Raw genomic sequence first — 20,076 nt, forward strand, 5'->3', positions numbered from 1 at the left:
TGAGGGTGAGGGGTTACTTTTTTGCAGACAAAGAATTTTTGTATACCTGTGTGGGTGAGGGTGAGCATGTGTGCATGCAGATATATAAATATGCAATAAATGCACATATGGATGGATGGACACATAAGATAGATAGGTGGCTAGTACTGACGACAGTTATTGAATACTTACCCAAAATGGGAATAGAAATACGTTCAGTGACAAATCACAAGGCACATGTTCCTTATCTTATTGCTGTAAATATTAATGGCATTATATTTGACTATTGACAATCTTATTTATTTTTCAAACACAGGTTTTAGAAAATATTTCTGGCTCTTTTGGCTATAAAAATACAGAAGATTTAATGAGCACCCATTTAGATTATCTTGTATTTGAGTGGTTAAACCTTGATTACAGCTTGTCTGATTTCCCATATGTTTTGCTAAATTGCTCTACTTTGGAAGAGTTTTACAGGTATGCTTCTAAATCATACATTCTCTTTGTAGATTGATTGCTGCAGCGTTTATTAATTGATTGGTTATATTCTGAAATAAGCTTAAATTTTACTTTATTTTAGTGCAGGCAAAATGTATTAATTAATTTTGAAAGTGTGATCTAATGCATTTGAAACAAGGTTAAGTATCCTTTTCCAAGGATGGAAAAGACAGTTGGCCCTTATTTAATTTAAACTGGCTGTTTAAAATAATACTTTGAGGATTCAATTGTTACATATCAACAGGATTTTTATGTAATTTCATCATAATTCATAGAGATATTTTAATTGCAGGTCCTGTTATAAAATCTTGATTCCACAACTAATAATTAGAGATCAGTTTAAAGAGATAAAATCCATTGCCAGCCACATTGAAATGGAAGAGCGTCCTCTTCTGGCGCAGTGCTTCCCCAAAATCCTTGTCAACATTCTTCCTTATTTTGCCTACCAAAACCACGAAGATATTGAATTCACACAAAAGAGCAATACAGCTTCTAGAATCTATGACATGCTGAGAGATGAAAATTACTTAGGAAAGCAGGTATCTTTAAAAAAATAAAGTTTGATTTTAATATCCTGTAGTCTTAAATGCAAAGAATTTGAATGCTGCAAGATCCTAAGTTAAAAAAACACACATTTATTTCTAAATATTACTTCAATTCCTGGGCAGAAGTAAATAATTTCCATTTCAGAAAAATCACTAAAATTCATAGCATTCATGTTTAAAGTAAATTTGTTAATATATTTAATTTTTGTCTCATTTTTAAGCTAAGCAGAACCTTTGCTATTAGTGTAGTGTCATCAGCAGCTTTGGGCTTATTTTTTCAGTTTACTTTTTTCATTCTTAAAATTAGTATCAGTTTAAAATGAGACTGGATTTTATACTGTTGATTTCTCCCCAATCTAAGCAGCTAGAAATACGGTTGTCCGCTCTATTTCTATTTTAAAACAAATTTATAGAAAATCTCCTATTCATAGATAAACCCAGTTTTCAGAAGACATCTACTTGAAAGACTCTCATTATCCTTGGTAATTGCTGTGACAGAAAATGTCAAGAACTGCCTGGTTTCTTAAGCTTTTATTGAAGTTTCAATTTGTTTTTCATTTAGCTAGTGATAGGCAGTACTTCATTAAGTCTTGGAATTCTGTTTTCATATATTGCTCTGCTATTTAGCGCAGGCTTCATTTTGATACTTTCCAGTGCTGGAATAATGAAGAATAATAGGTAGAAAGAGAACGTATTTCTATTGGAATTGGGTTGTGCTCTCCCCCTATTTTCCCTTTTTAAGATGTATTTTGAGTGGAGTAATTCCTTAATCTAGACACCAAGCACTTATTTTTCCACTTTGTTTCAGAGATTTTTTTTTATTAGTTTGTGCCTCGGGAAAAATGTTTTTTCAAAGAACATTTTTTTTCTGCTTGGTGGGAAAACATAGCAAACAAAAAGCAAACTAAACTATTTGCATATTTTATTAAATATAAAACCAGAAGATTGATAAGTGAGATAGCGTCCACATTAATTGTCTTTCATCTTTTAAGGCTATTAAACCTGTATTTTGTTTTTACAGCTGACAGACAGTTTATTTCAAAGCAGCTTACCAGAAATTGTGGTAGAGGTGTTGATGACACTACATGAACCAATCAATATCAAATCAGAAGAGAATTCTGACTTATTTAAGTTTACAGGGTACAGTTTTCCTTTCTCTGTTAATGTGTTGTGTACTATAATTTTAAGCGAAGTTTTCTTTACTGTCATGAGGATTCCATGTCAAGCAAAAGTAAAATACGGGTAGTCCTCTTTTACCAACCATTTGTTCAGCAACTGTTTGAAGTTATCATAGTGATGAATGAAGGCTACTTACACCAAGTCCTTATACACTGCAGAGCCCCCATGTGATCCAGGGACATTTGGCAGGTCACTTGCATTTAGTACAGTGTGCTTCAACTTCTCCCACCCACCTATCTACCTCTTATCTCTGCCCTTTTGGCTGCCCTGTGTTCCACTGCTCTTACTGCCCCTTGCCTCCCTGCACACGGACATACACACACACACACAAACACACACACCTGTCCCTTTTTCGTCTTCTGCCTCCTGCTGCTGACAAGGCATGCCTGGCCTTTCACGAGGTAGCGGCTGGCCATACAAGGCTTTCCTGAGTGCTTGCCAAGGCCTTATTAATTTCAGTCCTATTTAGGGTTGTTAAGCAAGGACTATCTTTAAAAAAGGAATGGCAATTTGAAGTTTTTGGGGCATGGATTTTCAGAAGTGATTTGTCATTGCCTCCTTCTTAGGGCTGAGAGAGAAGCAAGGACTATCTTTAAAAAAGGAATGGCAATTTGAAGTTTTGTGGAACTGTTTCCTCTTGTGTCTAAGATCATTTGGGAAAGAGATACATTTAGAAACTGGAGATCTGTTTTGTAAAATATTACTGCAGATCATAACAATTTCATTTTGGACAACAAAGATTACTTTTTACCATATATACAAAAATGTGATTTCTCTCTTCCCCCCCCCCCCACCGAGTCATGCTTCAGTGCATTTCAAATTTATCTCTTTAGTGATATTTCAGCTGATGATATCTATATTCAGGAGTGTCTTTATTGTGACTGTTAGATAACCAAACATGTTTTAAAACATCTGTTTATTTGCCTGAGATAGAGTGCTTCAATGTTTCCCTGCAGTTTTGGGGGCATGGATTTTCAGAAGTGATTTGTCATTGCCTCCTTCTTAGGGCTGAGAGAGAATAATTGCCAAAGGTCATCTAGTTGACTTTGTGCCTAATTAATGATAAGGAGATGCCACATTATTTCCCAGTTTCTAGCTTGATACCTTAACTGCTACACCAAACTGACTCTTTCATCTATCATAAATCCATATAATTATTTGAAAATAATGATCTTCAGGTCCTGATTAGATGAACTATAGCAGAGGAAATCCTATTTGTAAATTAAAAATGTATGCTGAAGTTATTCTAATATAGATTTAATCTGTTTTCGCCTATGAAGTATACCATTCTCATTGAATTCTATTTAGTGTCATTTAGACTATATCCTCTTCTTCAAACATTTTAAATATTTGTGACCTTTTCTATTCTTTCAGAGACCTGGATCCTGCTCCAAATCCTCCTTATTTTCCATCATTTATCATCCAAGCTACACTGGATTACATTAATAGATGTTTTAAAACGAAGTCTAATGGTATTATAGCAATCCTTTCTAAGAACCCTGTAAGTAACTGATGCTCAGTTTTGTGTTATGGTCACAGTATTTCTGCATAGTAGTTTTGGCATTTTAAATTAGTGTGACTATATACATTATATATTTTAATACTGGACATTCCTTTGAGCATGGAACTTGCTATAAATGTGCAACATAGGCAGAAAAAATATATGTCTACAAAAAAGGTTATGTAACCTTTTAAATCTAATGTCATTACACTATTTAATAGAATAATAAAACAGTGATGACTGTAGCTTTTCTTTCAGAGTTCTTTTATTTATGGTCTTGAATGTAATCAGTAAATTAGTGTTAAGCAAATTAAAATTAAAGAAGCTAAGAAATTCTAGTAAATTATTTGCATGTTGCTTGTTTGGACAAACAGAATTAATAGTGCTTTGGTTTGGTTTGATGTACAAATTAAGTCAATAGGGATAATGATTTAATTGTATAAGCAATAGCTCACATATGTCAGACTTCTTGTGATTTCAATAATTCTGAAAAGAGATGCTTGAAGCATATTCATATGAACAGTGATCTAATAAGGCATGTTTATTTAAGAATAAATACTTGAAGTAAGTTGTATTTAAACATTGATCATGTAATATTTTCTTTTTGTGTAGGAGTCATTCCACAAAATTTTATTTGCTGTATGGAAGCAGGTGTCTGGAACAAAAAACAATTATAAAAAACATAGAATGCTTATGATATATCATTTTTTTGTAAATCTGCTGTTGAAAGAAATAAAGGGTGGCCTAGGTGGTGCATGGGCTTTTGTACTGCGGGATGTGATTTATTCTATGATTCACCACATCAGCAACAGGTAAGACCATTCTATGCTATTCTGTCTTTACATAGATTCTGTTCAGTTCTATTTCATTCATTTGTTCTTATCCTGGTCAGTCCTCTAGTGCAGAACTTTTTAATTTGTCTGGCTTTTGATTTGGAGAGCATATTAAACAAGTTTTCATATTATGTTTGAGCTTAGACTAGCTATTCTCCTTGTCAAAGTTAATTTTCCCAATTCTTGACATGAACCAGGAATTATGGCTTAAAGAAACACTAGTTGTTAAATAATCTAGTATGGTTTGTTTGTTGCTTGTTGCTGTTGACCCAATTAGCAATTGATTAAAGCCTGATTAAAGCAATTGATTAAAGCTATGTTTGTATATAGAAATATAAAGGAAAATAAGGTTGTATGATCCCAAATCTTTGCTTCAATGTTTAGCCCATAGTGTATTCCATTGTATTCCATTATTTTTTTATTTGAAAATGTATAGGTAAGATCTTTGCCTTTTGTAAAAATATTTCTATATTGTCCTTATTATGACCTATTCTATAATAGAAGCAAAATCATTCATGTGTGTTATTAGCTATTTTTCCTATATTCCTCTTAGGCCAAATCCTCTGACAGGAGTATCGCTCCGGAGCTTCTTGCTCTGTTGTGACCTTCTCAATCATGTTTGTCACACAGCAGTACAGTATTGTGGGGATGCCCTAGCAAGTCACCTCCATGTTGTCGTGGGTACACTAATACCAGTTGTTGGAGAACAACCTGAAACTGAAGAAAAGGTATATTTCTAGAGGAACTACTTGCTAGGCATTTTGTTAATTGAATTTTTGGAATGCAACATTATTAACTTTTCATCCAAAAAGTGTGAATGTTTTAAGTTTGTAGCTCACCTTTTGAATGATACAGAAGTATGCTTGATCGTCTTTTTTCCTTTGAAAGAAAAACCCATGTGTGTCATCAGAATTATAAAATTAAACCATGATTTATGAAACAAATAGTGTCAGGGACTAATTAAAGAATCATATGAATTGCATTGCAGTTATGAATGTTGGAATCATATTTGGTAATTATAATTTTTGGAAGGCTATAAATTTATGTTTGCCTTAATCATTATCAAAAATTATGGTAGCATCTCCTCTCCTACATGGAGTTCTTATTTATCTGCACTAACATGTTTGTTTGGATAAAATAAAGGGAGAGCCCCCAGATGAGTTGCCACACTGAATCATATTGCATTGTTGAAAAATTGCAGCTGTAACTTTTGTTTTCAAACAGACAATGAGGAGCTTTGGATGTTCTTTCTTTGTTTGCACAATAATATGAGGAACAAGCTTTGTCTTTATAAAACCTTTTTTTTTTTGCTATATAAAATTGAAGTAAAAATAGAAAAAAAGTATCTGTTTAGTTCCAGAACTGTTATGAGAAATGGTATTTTTATTCAGAAATAAATATTTAATAATTTATTCCAGAAAACTATTCAAAATTGAAGCCTAAAAAGTTCAGGCCTAAGAACATCCTTGCTTAGCCTGGGTTCCTGGACGATGAGAGAAAAAGATACAAAAATCTGTCTGTTTCCTTATCTATCATTGCCATAAAGCTTGGTTTTGGTAGAAATAAAATATGGACTGCTAATATAGCCATAGTTAAATTGTGTGTTAATTCTGTTTTAAAAAAATGAAGAAGTGGTGGTTGCTATAATTGCCGTAATTGTTGCTGTACTGTTACTTTATTTTTAGGTCTTGGGCTTATTGAAGTATCTAGTGATAGATAATCAGAACCATGAATATTTGTACCAAGCAATCAAATTATTAGATCCATTTCCTGATCATCCCCATTTTAAAGAACTGCGGGCCACTCAACAAAAAATTAAATACAGCACTGGAAAATTTTCTCTTTTGCAGGTAATTTCAGATTTAAAAAATGGAATCCAAGGCAATGTTTCATATTGCTAATGGAATCTCTTTATCCTATTTGAACTAATATATTTTTACTGTTTGGTTATTTATGTCAAAGCTCTTACATCATGAAGTTATTACAATTGCATCATGTATTAAAATTAGATTTGTGTCTCAGATTTTGGGGAGTTAAATTTATGAATTATATCTTCCTTGTCAAATTTATGTTTGCAGGAAATTAACCATTTCTTATCGATAAATATATCTGATTCACTGTTTTTAACAAGACTTGAAGGTCTAAATGAACTGCATAAACAACTAGAAGTTCGTAAAGAACAAATAATGGAACTTATGAAAAAATTTCAGGGTATGGATTTTCTAATTCTGATTTATCTTTGTATTTTGATTCTTTCATTCTTTTTTATTTTCAGAGATCTAAGAAGTAATTGAAACATTTATACTATTTCTTATGTAACACTGGAAATTAATATCAGTAGTTCCTAATGAATTTTTGGAAAAGAATCTTTCTTTCTCTTTCTTTTCATAATGGAGAAGACCCCTTTAATCCAGGGGTCCCCAACCTGTTGGCCGTGGCCCAGTGTGGGATGTTTGCAACAGGGCCGTGGAAACGGCTGGCATACGCATCCTCAGTTGCTCAAGCAGTAGGTGAGGGCATGCATGGACTCCATTTGCGTAAGCAGCAGGCACTTGTGCACATGGCTTATGCATATGAAGTTGCCGCATGCATGCTTGGACAAACCATCCTCTCTCCTCCATCAGTGCCCAAAGCTGAAAATGTTGGGGAACTCTGCTTTAATCCACCCAATTTCTGTTTTATCAGTAAAGGATTTGTTCTTATAAAGCAAGTCTGCTTAGGTGTTACTGCTAGTCCTCAACTTAATTGATCGCTTAATAACTGTACGAATTTACAGTGGGTTTTAAAAGAAAAAACACCTTATGACCTCAAAGGTACGATTGCTATGCCCTCTGTCATGTAATCACATTTCGGATACTTTGCAACGGGGTTGCAGCATCTAATGATCACATGATAATGATTTCCTATGGTTTTTGCTGTTTTGCAGCAGAAAAGGAGGGGAAATGCCAATATGAACTTCTGGTAGACAATGTTCCCTCTAAGCTGTGCGCCTGCGCAACCGCGCAGGTAACGAGAAAACACCGCGCACAAGTTTCAAACTGCAGCGCAGTTGTTTCTTAATGTCTTTAAATGTGACTGAAAATATCCCCCCTCCCTCCCTTCTCTCTCTGCACTGAACTCTCTCCTCCATCTGGTGATTGGTGAAATCAAGGAAGACTGCCCGGAGACCAATGACACTGCAGAAGGGAGAATTCCCATTGGTCCTTTGGGGCTTTGTCGGTTCCTTGGAAAATGGGATTCGCTGGTTGTAGCCTGTGTTTCTCTGCACATCCAAGGTTTCTCAGACTGAAGCCCCATTCTGGGCTTGGCAGTTTTTCTGGGAAGCAGCGTGGAGTTGGACTGCCTGAGCCAAGGGGGTCCACAGGATCTTGAGACTTGATTTTTGAGCAGTACCAATCCATTCCACTCTTTACTTTCCCTTTCTGTCCTTCTTCTATCTTCCTTTCCTTTTCCTTTCCTTCTTTTCCATTTCCTTTCCATTTCCTTTCCTTCTCTTTTCCTTTCCTTTCTCCTTTCCTTTTTCTTCTCCTTTCCTTTCCTTCTTTTCAATTTCCTTTCTCTTTTCCTTCCCTTTCCTTTTCCATTTCCTTTCCTTTCTCTTTTCCTTTCTTCTTTCCCATTTCCTTTTCTTTTTCCTTTCCTTTCCTTCTTTTCCATTTCCTTTTTCCTTTCCTTTTCTTCTTTCCCATTTCCTTTCCCTCCCCCCCTTCCCTTCCTCGTGGGGGTCTGAGGAAGAGGGGGGACCCTTTTCCTCCTTGCCCCCCTCCCCAACATCTGCTCTGATGGCTATTATGGCTAAAAAAAAAATTCAGGTGCTCAGGCATGAAAATGTGCCGCTCAAACACTATACTTTTCCAGACACACTGAAAAAAAATTAGAGGGAACATTGCCGATAGAGAAAGAATAAATTTGTATGCTTTGCTTTTTAATATAAACTGACTTAATTTATACTTCTAGCAATGCAAGACATTGAATGTAGGTTACTGGGAAGGGTGGGGGGGGGGGGGCTTCTCCAAATGTTCCATCAAGCTATCATCATATATGAATGCTGACAAATGCTTTTTAATAGATTGTTATTGAAGCAAAATAGAATATATCCACCTTTTTAATCTAAAATAAACCATCTCTAGTAAAGACTGTGTTTTCAAAAGGAGTAGGGAATGTGTTGTTACCTGCCTTTTAAAGGATGTTGAAGAAAATGCCGGGACCAACATCCCCTGAGCACATTTTTAACAGGTTTGCTAATAAATGTGCTGTCTTTTTTCATTTGCTTCTCTCCTCTTTAGAAAACAATATCAGAGAAAACAAAGCTCTTGAGTGCTAATATATAATTGATACCTATGATATTACAGATGCTTCTAATATACATTTCTTTTAAATGTTAGAAAATCCAAGGGACTGCATTATAGTGAAGCTGATGGCATATCTGTTACAACTCTCAAAAACAACTGTACATTCTACTGATGCTATCTTGGGTAAGTCATCACTTGTTTAAATGAGTGATGGTTTTTAACAGCTTGCTTTGGGTAATTTCATGGCTTGCTATAGCATTACATAATTAAAGAAATCTGAAAAAAGCAGTTGCAAAGCAGTACATGTTTAATACTGTTAATTTAATATTGATATTGTATCTTTGTATTTCTTTAAAATTACTTGATTGGTGGAGGTATTAAGCTTTGGGAATTAATTATCTCCTCAAATTGGGAAATATGTTTTTTCCTACTTGCAAAAAAAGTAAAAGCTTGGAGGAATATACTATATATCAATCAAAATAGAGCTGGAAAGTACCTTTGAGGTCTTCTAGCCCAATCCCGTGCTCAAACAGGAGACCTTATACCATTTTAGACAAGTGACTATACAAAGTATACTATATCTCTTCTTAAAAACTTCCAGTGATGAAGCATCCACAACTTCTAATGGCAAGCTGTTCCACAGTTTAATTGTCCTCACTATTATATGTGCTTGGATTTTTAAAAATTGGTGTACAAAGTTTGTTGTCCATTGATAAGCAAAGCAGGGGTGTCTGGTTTGCATCCTTGATTCTGCCTACTGTTATTTCTCTGCCTATTGCATTTTCTCCCATGGACACCAGCTGTTACTGGTCCATACAGTTCAGTTTGAAAGTAATGTAAAATCTGATTCAAACTAGATACTGAAAAAGTAAATGATGACACTGTGAAAGGAAAGTGAATAATCTAGGCTTGTGTACGATTACATATGCTGGCCATAAATATCCATTTCTATATTTGTCAAAAGCACTGCATCCCTATAGTTTGCCTACCATCTATAGAATGCTGAGTAATATTTACAAAATGAAGGATATTAAATTACTGTACTGGATCAAGATTCTAGGTGGTCCACATTTACCAACTGCAGTTGGAACCAACAATATGGTCATTAAGTGAAGTGGTTACTAAGTGAAACCACAGCAATGCTTATGGACTTACTTCAACTTTCCTTTGTTTTATAGACCTGTGAAGGTGGTAAATGTGAGGATTGTTCATAGTTACTTTTTTATGATAATCATAACTCTGAACAGTTGCTAAACAAGGACTATCTGTATAGAATGTATGTATGTATGTATGTATGTATGTATGTGTATGTATATGTATATGTATATGTGTGTGTGTGTGTGTGTGTATGTGTGTATGTATGTGTGTGTATATATATATATATATATATATATATATATATATATATATATATATATATATATATATATATATATTTCTTGTTCTACATTTAATTAGTTCAAGTTCATTCAATACCTGCTGAGAATATAGCTGTTGCCAAATCCCCAGATTTTCGGTTATGATGTTTCTTAGTTCACTGAACAGGAAGCTACCCAATAAAGTACATATAAAAAGAAAATGCACTTATATAAATTTATGATACATGCATATATTGTAAGCACTATGCAGCTTCTTCCCTGCAGAAAGTTGTCCTCCTTGCATATTGACTTCTCTTTGGATTCAAGTATTCAAAAGCCACCTAAATAATGTTAATGTTTATATTTACAGAGGCCGTTGGAAGTTGTTTGGGAGAAATTGGTCCTATAAATTTTTCTACCATAGCATTGCAGCCCAGTAAAAATGGACCTAGTTCCAATACATGTGATCTATTTGAAGACAGAGAACTTCAGTGGGTGTTTGTAATATTAACTCTCATAAATAATTCTTTAATAGATCAAAGGTAAGTGTATAGTGAACATTCAACACAATGTGAATGTATTGCTGGTTTGGGGGTGTTTTTGTATGAGGGTAGTAGTTAAATTGCAAAAAAAAAGGCTTTTATTACTTTCAGTATTGAAGTTCGGTCAGCTGCTGCTGTTTGTTTGAAAAACATCTTAGCGACCAAAATAGGACATACATTTTCGGAAATGTACAAAACCCAAACGGATACAATGCTGAAATACTTGCATCCTTTCAGAACATCTAAAAAAAAGGTACTGTATTTTACGCCATACAAAATTAAATGAAGAATCCTAAATTTTTTTCCTCGGTTAGAGAGAACATAAATTAGGGGGCTAATTTTACCCATTTTCAACACAGGTCTCTAAATATCCAGTTGCAAACTTCTCTATTGGGAAAGCAGGATCTCTGTGCAGCAATTTTTCAAATGGCTCCAATCTTCCCTATATTTTCTAGTTAATTTAGGGTAGGAAGGTAGGAATCAGCTCCTCCTCTGAAACTTGTAAACTGTTTGCTCCATATACAAACTTTAGGACATAGCAGTCATTCTGTCCTCCAATAAGAATAAGCTATGACTCCTTCAGCAAACCAGATGGCCAGTTGTATCCAACATCCAGAGTAGGATTTACTGTGTTTTTCTTAAGGCCCAGTGTTTATAAAGTAGATTCTTGACCCCAGGCTATTCTTGCCTTTTTGTTGCTCCTTTTTCAACTGTCTTCCAATCAGTAAAAAGAGAAAGAAAGTTAAGCAGCTGCTATTTGCCTTGTGTTCTTTGTGGCAATCATACAAGTTGGATGTAGATGGAGAGGAGAAATGTATGGGCAATGAATGAAGATTATTTTAGAATTATAGGATTGAAAAGGGGTCCTCAAATCCAACTCCAGAGCAGTATTCCAAATTAAAGCATTCTTGATAGTTGGTTGTACAACTTCTATTTGAGCATATTTCAATTTTGAAATCTGAGGAAAATTTTATGAACACTAGGAAAAAGTATTTTCTGTACAGCTATTTATAAAATGGATATCAAGGTAGAAAGTGGGAATTCAAGATGTAATTATTGATCCTACAGAGCAAATAGAACACCCATAAACCTCAAAAATTACTCAAATCCAAACACACACAGTAAATAATGTTTTATGCAACTTTTTGTGTTCTCACGGTAGCATATGTGATATTGGGCAAATGGAAGAGATAAATAATTAAAGAGGCATTAACTAATTTAAATTTTTTCTCACATTTATTTCTAAACAATAATGATATTTAGCTCTTGGAGGTGCCTGGAAAGGTAAGAGAAACTCCTCCAGAAGATCTCGATCGTACAACCTTGTGGATTCCTTGCAGTGAAAGTCATGAAATTTGGATTAAGACCTTGACTTGTGCATTATTGGATAGTGGAATGATAACAAGTGAAATCCTCCTGTTGCTGAAGCCTTTGTGTCAGGTAAATTAGATTGGCAGGACTACATGCTATAGTAAAGGTTTTGTTTGCATTGTTTTTAAGAGTTATCTTGATAGGGGTACTATATAAACACTTGAATTAAATAAATTAAAATAGTTCTTTCTATAGTGCTTGTTCAATGACCAGATGTCAACCTTGCAGAGTAAACCAAATAGGAATCACAACCAGATGAGCTACCGTGTTTCCCCGAAAATACGACATGTCCTGCTAATAAGCTCAGATCTGGTTTTTTGAGGTGGGTGTAAATATACGCCCTCCCCCAAAAATAAGCCCCAGTGAAAGGGTGCCATGGCAAGTACAGGAGGAAGCCCTTCCCTTCCCCAGTCACCTCAGCACTTCTCGGCTCCTTAATCGGATCAGTTGAGCTGATCTGACTGCCATTCAAAAAACAGCTGATTTGCAGGTGTTGCTCAGGCCATGGCCTCCAGCAAGTGCGGCTGCTTTTGCCATCGATTACAGCCACAAACGCAGCAGTAGGCCAAGTGAGGCACCCCACGCACCTTGCACCGGCCTTCCAAAGGGTACTGTAGCAGCAGTTATCCACAATTTTTTAATCTTATTTCATCCCGACCCACGTGGCCCAGTGAGCCACGTGGATCAGGACAAAATAAGGGTAAAAAAAATGTGGATAGCTGCTGCTACAATACCCTTACCGGAAGGCTGGCTTGAGTTTCCTGCTGCAGAAGTGGCTCTGTCCGAGACTCTTTTGGGAGAGGAGGTAAAGGGGAAGCAATCAGCTTCATCTCACCCTTGCTCTCAGCCCCCCCTTCGGCTGGGCTCAAGCAGAGAAGTGGCCCGCAGGGTTTCAGGAACAAAGTTGAGGCTGACAGGAGTCAGGGCAGGGGGGAATGTCCAGTGTGGCCCCAGCGCTCTTCTTTCCTTGGAAACGGAATCTTGGGAGTGGGAAACGGCATTCCCAGGAAGGGTGGGTATGTCGGTATGTGTATAAAAAACACAAAGCGAGGGAGCCAACAGCCACAGATTAAGGAGCTTTGACAAGGGAGGGAGAAGAGATACTTCCCTCTCTTGGCAGTGTTTTGCTTGAAAGTATTTGAGAATCAGCCAGAGAGAAGGAAGAATGAGCCCTGCGAGGAGAAGGTGCCTACACTGCTGCCTGCAGAGATACAGGCAGAGCGAAGTTCATTGAATACCTCTCCAGCCAGCCCACAAGACTATCTGAAAGTGGAGGGGGGAGAAATCGGCAGCGGCGTCTTCTCACAAGGCTTCTTTCGACATCCCCAATTGTATGGATTTCCATGCCTTCCTTTGCGGGATGTTGCTTCGCACCTGGGACATTGGGAGAAGCCCTGTGAGGAAACGCTGCTGCCAATGTGCAGGAAATCCCCCCCCCCCCCACAGATCATCCTTTCAAAACGTAGTTTCTCCAGGATGAAGAGGTGGCTGGAGGCAGCATTTGCGTCAGGGGAGCAAGAGATTTAGGAAGCCTGAGCTGGCGTGGGTCCGTTTCTCCAGTGAAGCATCTGATTCAACCCCAGGGATGAATGTTTCACCCTTCGTCATCTGCCCTGGCTTGGAAGCTGCAGAGGAAGCCTGCCATGCACGGTGAGTGGGGGGAGGACAGCAAGAGGAGCCACGTCTCGTTCCACACCTCTCACTTTTTCCCCACCCCACCTGCCACCCGTCTTGCTAAAGAGACAGTGGGGAAGGGAAGCAGCCTGGATTCTGTTAGCATTGGGGTGGGGTGAGAGGAATTGCGAGACATGCGTCCTACCTGAGACTTGCAGCTTCGTCGTGTTCCTCACTATTTTGTCCAGGGAAGTTGAACTTGCAAGATTTTTTTTTACAGCGTGCTTCCCTGGACAAAACAGCGAGAAACACAACGGAGCTGCAAGTCTTGGGTAGGACGTGTGTCTTGCAGCCAAATTCCTCCCACCCCGCCCCAATGCTAACAGAATTCAGGCTGCTTCCCTTCCCCACTGTCTCTTTACCGAGAGGGGTGGCAGGTGGGGTGGGGGAGAAGTGAGAGGTGTGGAACGAGACGTGGCTCCTCTTGCTGTCCTTCCCCCACTCACCGTGCATGGCAGGCTTCCTCTGCAGCTTCCAAGCCAGGGCAGAGATGAGGCAAAATGTTCATCCCTGGGGATAAATCAGACGCTTCACTGGAGAGACTGCCCCACGCCAACCCAGGCTTCCTAAATCTCTCACTCCCCAGATTGTCCCCCTCACAAAGAAAGCCCAACCCAACGCAGGGCGGTGACAGGACACGTTAGAGCAGTGCTGGCCAGCCGCTCGGCCGGCGCAAAGAACAGGGAGGGGAGGTGATAGGGGTGACAGGACATGCAGTCCCATGCTTGCTGCCTCTTGCACCCCCAAAATAATAAGGACACCCCCCCCCCGATAATAAGACCAAGGCCATATTTCGTGTGTCAAAATAAAAACCCTGTCTTATTTTCGGGGAACACAGTAATACTAATTTATTAAAGCTACGTTGACCAACTTTGCAAGTCTGAAAATATAATCCCTGCCCCCCCCCCCACACTCTCTTACAGTCCAAAGAAATAGGGAGGATGTCTTCTGTACCTCTTGCCCTGCCCTCTATTCTGGTGTGGGTTATGCTGTATCTTATGTGACCATTCGCTTGGCTGTGTCTCTCTTCATTTTATTTTAATAAGGAAATATGCATTTCTTAGATACTGTGATTTTCAAAAATGAAAATGACCAAGAGCCAATATGAGGACATAATTTGATGTTCAAAACCTTATTTTGCATTTCTTGTAGGTTCATGCTGATTTCTGTCAAACTGTCCTTCCTTATTTAATTCATGACATCTTACTACATGACTCAAATGAATCTGGACACAATCTTCTGTCTGCACAACTTCAAACGTTTTTCATGACCTGTTGCAAACACTCGTCATCCAGTAGATCATCTACACCTGCAAATTCAGATTCAGGTATGAGACCGAGGCTTCTCTTATGCTAGAATCTGGGATAAACTGTGAAATGTTTTGTTTCTGTGGTGCAGTAGTGGCTATGCCAGCCAAGAAATAGCTCCTGCCAACCTAGCATGAAAACGCAAGTACATAAATAAGTACCACTTCAGTGGGAAAGTAACAGTATTCTGTGCCCCCTTGGCATATAATCATGCCGGTCACATGACCACAGAAGTGTTTTTGGACAGCGCTCGCTCCCTTGGCTAGGAAACAGATGCGCACCACCCCCTAGAGTCATGATTGGGCAGGGGAAACCTTTATCTCTAAACAATGTAAAAGTGGCAGCACACACAACTCTGGCAGGAGATTATACTAGAAGGTAGGAATTGTTAACATATTCATATATATCGTTAACGATCTAATTATTGGTAGTTGTAATACCTATTCTCTTATTAATACTTGAACTTTAGACGGAGTCTTTAAAACTGACTCCAAATTGAGTTGCCCTTGAAGACTATCCGGAAACTACAATGTTTCCAGTATTCAGCATTCCTAGGTTCACCCACATTATACTCTTATTTTGTGAACTATGGGCCAGGTTGTTTAGGTGACTGCCTATCCCCCAAGATTGGATAGGATAGTCATGTTCCAGGTGCCTTTCCTTAAACTGTGCTATCTTAAGAGGCCTATGAAGCATTCAAAGAACCCTCTCCCATGCCCTGTGGAACAGCCTTCCCTTGAGTTCTTGCAGGCCACTATCGATTAATGTTCTAAAAAACACTTAAGATCTGTTTTTACCCACAAGCACTGGCAGAGGCATGGGGAAGAGTGTGTTGTGAAGGGCTTCAGAAAGTTTAATAGTAGTGACAGGTATTTTGGGGCTGAGGGGTGTTTGTGTGTTACTGCTTTTGTCTTATTGATTAGATCTCTCCATCCAGAGAGTTAGATTTAAGATGGGCAGCCATATCTCTTTTTAAAATAAATACATTTAATAAAACGAATAAAAGAAATTCAAAACCACTTTGAAATTTAAAAGTGGTATTCCTTGGGATTTCTTTTTCAGATTCTGTATATTGTAATGTAGGAGTTATTTTTAAACTTATGTAAATCTATCTTTCATTAATGAGTTGAATTACTGTGAAGATGTTGTTTAATATAGATTCAGAAACTCTAGTTCATTTGGATAAAATATCTCGAAGAACAATGCTTGCTGTGGTTGACTACTTAAGACATCAAAAAAAGTAGGTTGAGTTCTTTTGTTGTCTTTATTTTAATCTATTATTCTTTTATTCAGAAAAATAAGACCGATTTTTTTAAAAAAATAGGAAGTATACAGTAATTGTTAACTCTAAAGTTGAAAATTATTCTATCTGAATTTTTTCTATAGATTACATTAATCAATTTGTATGGCAAATCATGACAAGACTAATGTAACTCATATATGTGCCTGCTTCATTTGGGAAGAGTGTGGTAAAATGAGACAATTGGGTTTGTTAATTGTTTTTATCTAGGAATCCTTCCAGTACCATCTTTGATGACAGCTTCTGGCTGGAGTTAAGCTATCTGCAGGTTGCCATGGTAGCCCAGTCTTGTTCTGCTCACTTCACAGCTTTGCTCTATGCAGAAATCTATGCAGACAAGATAGGCAGACAACAGGAAAGGTAGTGTTAATTGCAGTCCGTTCACGTTTATGATAAATCTGTGATACAACTTACACAAAAGTGTGTGGCTTACAGACCTCTCTCACCTTGAAAAGAGTTAACCACCCTGTTTTTTTCTAGTTAAACTGATGTGCAATGCTTCAGATTTGAAGAGAGAAAACGTCTTTGGAGCACTTATTGGTAGTTCTTTAACCAAATGGATCTTTTCCTGTATCACACTGAAGCTGAGTAGGGCAATCACGTGATCCTGAGAAAAGACAGAGTTGCTTGAAGAAATTGAATAGGTGCTTTGCGGGTGTCATGCATATTCTAAAGCTGCTCTGCTTCTTTCTTTGAATCCAAAGAATTGCACAGCCCACAGTAATTTCTTGTGCTATTGGTTTGAATCATTGATAGTTTCAGCCTATGGAAAATATTGTCAAGAAGCAAGAATGTCAAATATTCCAATTTGGTTCTTCCATTAAATATGATCAGGAAAACCATGAATCTCATCAGAACCAAGATTCCTCAGCTGTTCCTCTCATAATATTAGAATCATTATTAGTTAAAATGAGCTTTTGCCAAGAAAACAATTATTTTAGTTCATAGATGTCACAATTTTTTCATTTCACTGAGATTTCACAATTAAAAGAGAAGTATAGTATTGCTTTATTTGTTGAAATTCTAACAAGTGTAAAATACATTAAATACAGCAGTTCATTTCAAGCTTTTTGGGTGATTGATTGATTGATTTTATAAATTTAATCAATCAATCAATCAACAAGTGTAAAATGCATTAAATACAGCAGTCCATTTCAAGCTTTTTGGGTGACTATGTAGACCTCATCTAATACATCAAGCAAATGGGCATGATTATTGGTTGTGATTTTTATTTTCTGAATGCCCAAACATGGTATCAATTCCACTTGGACATCAGTTTTGAATTCTTTTTCTGCAGGTCTGTTTCCAAAGCAGCTAAGAAACTAACATTTGAAGAAGGAAGTCAGGATTCAACACTTACTTGTTTAAGTGAGAAGAGTAAAGAAGAAACAGGAATAAGTTTGCAGGTATAGAATTTATTATAATGTACTTAAAAGTAGTTATTGGCGTCACTTAGAAAGGTTATGTTTCAATGTGATTTAATAAAAGTAATGCATATAATTAGCAGTACTACATTGTGATGGCACTTGGAGACAAATAGTTTTTGTCATCTTTTAATGGTGGATGATCACTTCCATGAATTAGCAACCTTCCCCAGATATATAATAGTTAATTCCAATTTCAAGCTATTACTATCACCTGTATTCCAAAACCTAATTCAATTTTCAACAAACATGATATTAGAATTTGGTAAGATGTTATCTGCAATTATTTTATTTAAGGTATCACTTGTAGGTTTCTCTAATATGTATCTCAAAGAGATGTTTTATACATGCAGATAAATATTACACAGTAATATTACACAGTGTTTCTCTGAACAGCAAGCTCCATGCAATAGCACAAACTTTTCAGACTCTTATCTGTTTAACAAGTCATTCACTTGTCCATGTGCTAATAGTTTATAAAATGGTCAATGTCAGTATTAATTGTACCTTCTATGTTTAGTTGACTGCCACAATGTTTTTAAATTCATGTCTTAAAGTACAGGTAGTCCTTGATTACAACAGCTTGTTTAGTGACCCCAAAGTTCGAAGTTACAATGGCACTGAAAAATGTGACTTATGACCATTTTTCACAGTTTCAACCTTTGAAGCATCCCCATGATCATGTGATCAAAATTCAGATGCTTGGCAACTGGTTCATGTTTATGACCATTACTGTCCCAACGTCATGTGTCCCAAGGTCATGTGATCATCTTTTGTGACTTTCTGACAAGCAAAGCCAATGGGAAAGCCAGATTCACTTAACAACCGGGTTACTAACTTAGCAACTGCAATAGTGCACTTAACAACTGTCACAAGAAAGGTCGTAAAATGGGGCAAAATTCACTTAACAGATGTCTCACTTAGCAACATAAATTTTGGGCTCAATTGTAGTTGTAAGTCAAGGGCTACCTGTATTCAAGACTTACTTTCCTCCCCTTAGGACCTTCTTATGGATATATACAGAAGCATAGGAGAGCCAGATAGTCTCTATGGCTGTGGTGGAGGAAAAATGCTGCAGCCATTGGCCAGGTATTAATTATATTAGAAAATTAACTTTATTGTGAAAAAAATAAGAACTTAAATGAATGTTGTTGTGTCATGTTATTTTAACAGGATAAGAACGTATGAACATGAAGGGATGTGGGGGAAAGCTCTGGTAACCTATGACCTTCAAACCAGCCTTCCACCTTCAATTCGACAGGCTGGATTGGTAGAGGTAATAAAAATGCAAAGTTGTTGTTAAATACTGCTACGGGTGTGTACTTTTGTGTGTTGTATAAAATGTGTTGCATTTTGGTTTAGCCTTTTATGCTGCTTAGACTCATTTCTGTAAGATGGATTCCTGTATTGAATTATTTAAATGAATAAACGTACACACAAAAAAAGCAAGTTAGCACTTTATTAATAATGCAATTCCATTAACCTAAAACAGTTGTTGTAAATTCTATGACCTGTTTCATTGAAAAGAAATCAATTAAGCAATAATTAAGTGTAATCTTAATATAGATTAATGGTAAAAATAAGATACTTGCAAGCAGTAAATATATGTTGTTTCTAATCTAGATTGGAAGTGTTTTCATAAATTGGAGTTGATGTATACTATATTAACATTACGTTTCATTGATTAATAGGCTTTGCAGAATTATGGGCTATGTAATACACTCTCCATCTACTTAAAAGGATTGGAACAGCAGAATGAAGAAAGTTCCATAGAATTACAGGAGATTCGTTACCAGGCAGCTTGGAGAAATATGCAGTGGGATCAGATCTCCTCAGTCAAGTAATGCAAGTTATCCTGAATTTGTTTTATTTATTTATATATTTACATACACACACACATACATACATCATATGTATCATAGATAGATAGATATAGAGATAGAGATAGAGATAGATATATAGATATATAGATATATAGATATGTATATACATATCTCTACGTACGTATGTACGTACGTATATAGATAGAGAGAGATATATGAGAAACAGAAAGTTAATGGTTTTTAGACCATGATTCTCAACGATCAACAATTGTTTATTTTCAAGGGATTATGGAAATAATTTCTTAATTTGTAGGAAATTTGTTAATTTCTTAAGACACGGCTGTAGTTCTGAACTATCATGGCTATAACAGATACAGTAGTAACACTCATACTGGCATTGGACAATTAACTGTTTCATTCACTTTGCTTGTTTGCAGTAAAGATTCTTAC

General features: G+C 36.8%; 1 protein-coding gene across 1 annotated transcript in view; it reads left to right on the forward strand.

Annotated features, from left to right (window-relative positions):
- The window catches only part of ATM (ATM serine/threonine kinase), a 67,000-nt gene that overhangs the window by 27,176 nt on the left and 19,748 nt on the right, over positions 1-20,076 (forward strand). The window contains exons 25-43 of the mRNA XM_087721184.1: positions 296-456; positions 770-1,016; positions 2,044-2,162; positions 3,576-3,702; positions 4,315-4,514; positions 5,089-5,263; positions 6,221-6,385; positions 6,614-6,746; positions 8,921-9,010; positions 10,556-10,727; positions 10,839-10,980; positions 11,991-12,167; positions 14,925-15,099; positions 16,238-16,319; positions 16,590-16,739; positions 17,677-17,785; positions 18,804-18,892; positions 18,977-19,079; positions 19,495-19,643. Coding sequence (XP_087577310.1) covers positions 296-456; positions 770-1,016; positions 2,044-2,162; positions 3,576-3,702; positions 4,315-4,514; positions 5,089-5,263; positions 6,221-6,385; positions 6,614-6,746; positions 8,921-9,010; positions 10,556-10,727; positions 10,839-10,980; positions 11,991-12,167; positions 14,925-15,099; positions 16,238-16,319; positions 16,590-16,739; positions 17,677-17,785; positions 18,804-18,892; positions 18,977-19,079; positions 19,495-19,643 — 2,765 coding nt within the window. The remainder of the gene's footprint in view (positions 1-295; positions 457-769; positions 1,017-2,043; positions 2,163-3,575; positions 3,703-4,314; positions 4,515-5,088; positions 5,264-6,220; positions 6,386-6,613; positions 6,747-8,920; positions 9,011-10,555; positions 10,728-10,838; positions 10,981-11,990; positions 12,168-14,924; positions 15,100-16,237; positions 16,320-16,589; positions 16,740-17,676; positions 17,786-18,803; positions 18,893-18,976; positions 19,080-19,494; positions 19,644-20,076) is intronic.

This window comes from Thamnophis sirtalis, unplaced genomic scaffold (assembly GCF_051295495.1).
Source record: "Thamnophis sirtalis isolate CommonGarterSnake01/CBP01778 unplaced genomic scaffold, rThaSir2_p1.2 scaffold_8, whole genome shotgun sequence".
NCBI classification, from domain to species: domain Eukaryota; kingdom Metazoa; phylum Chordata; class Lepidosauria; order Squamata; family Natricidae; genus Thamnophis; species Thamnophis sirtalis.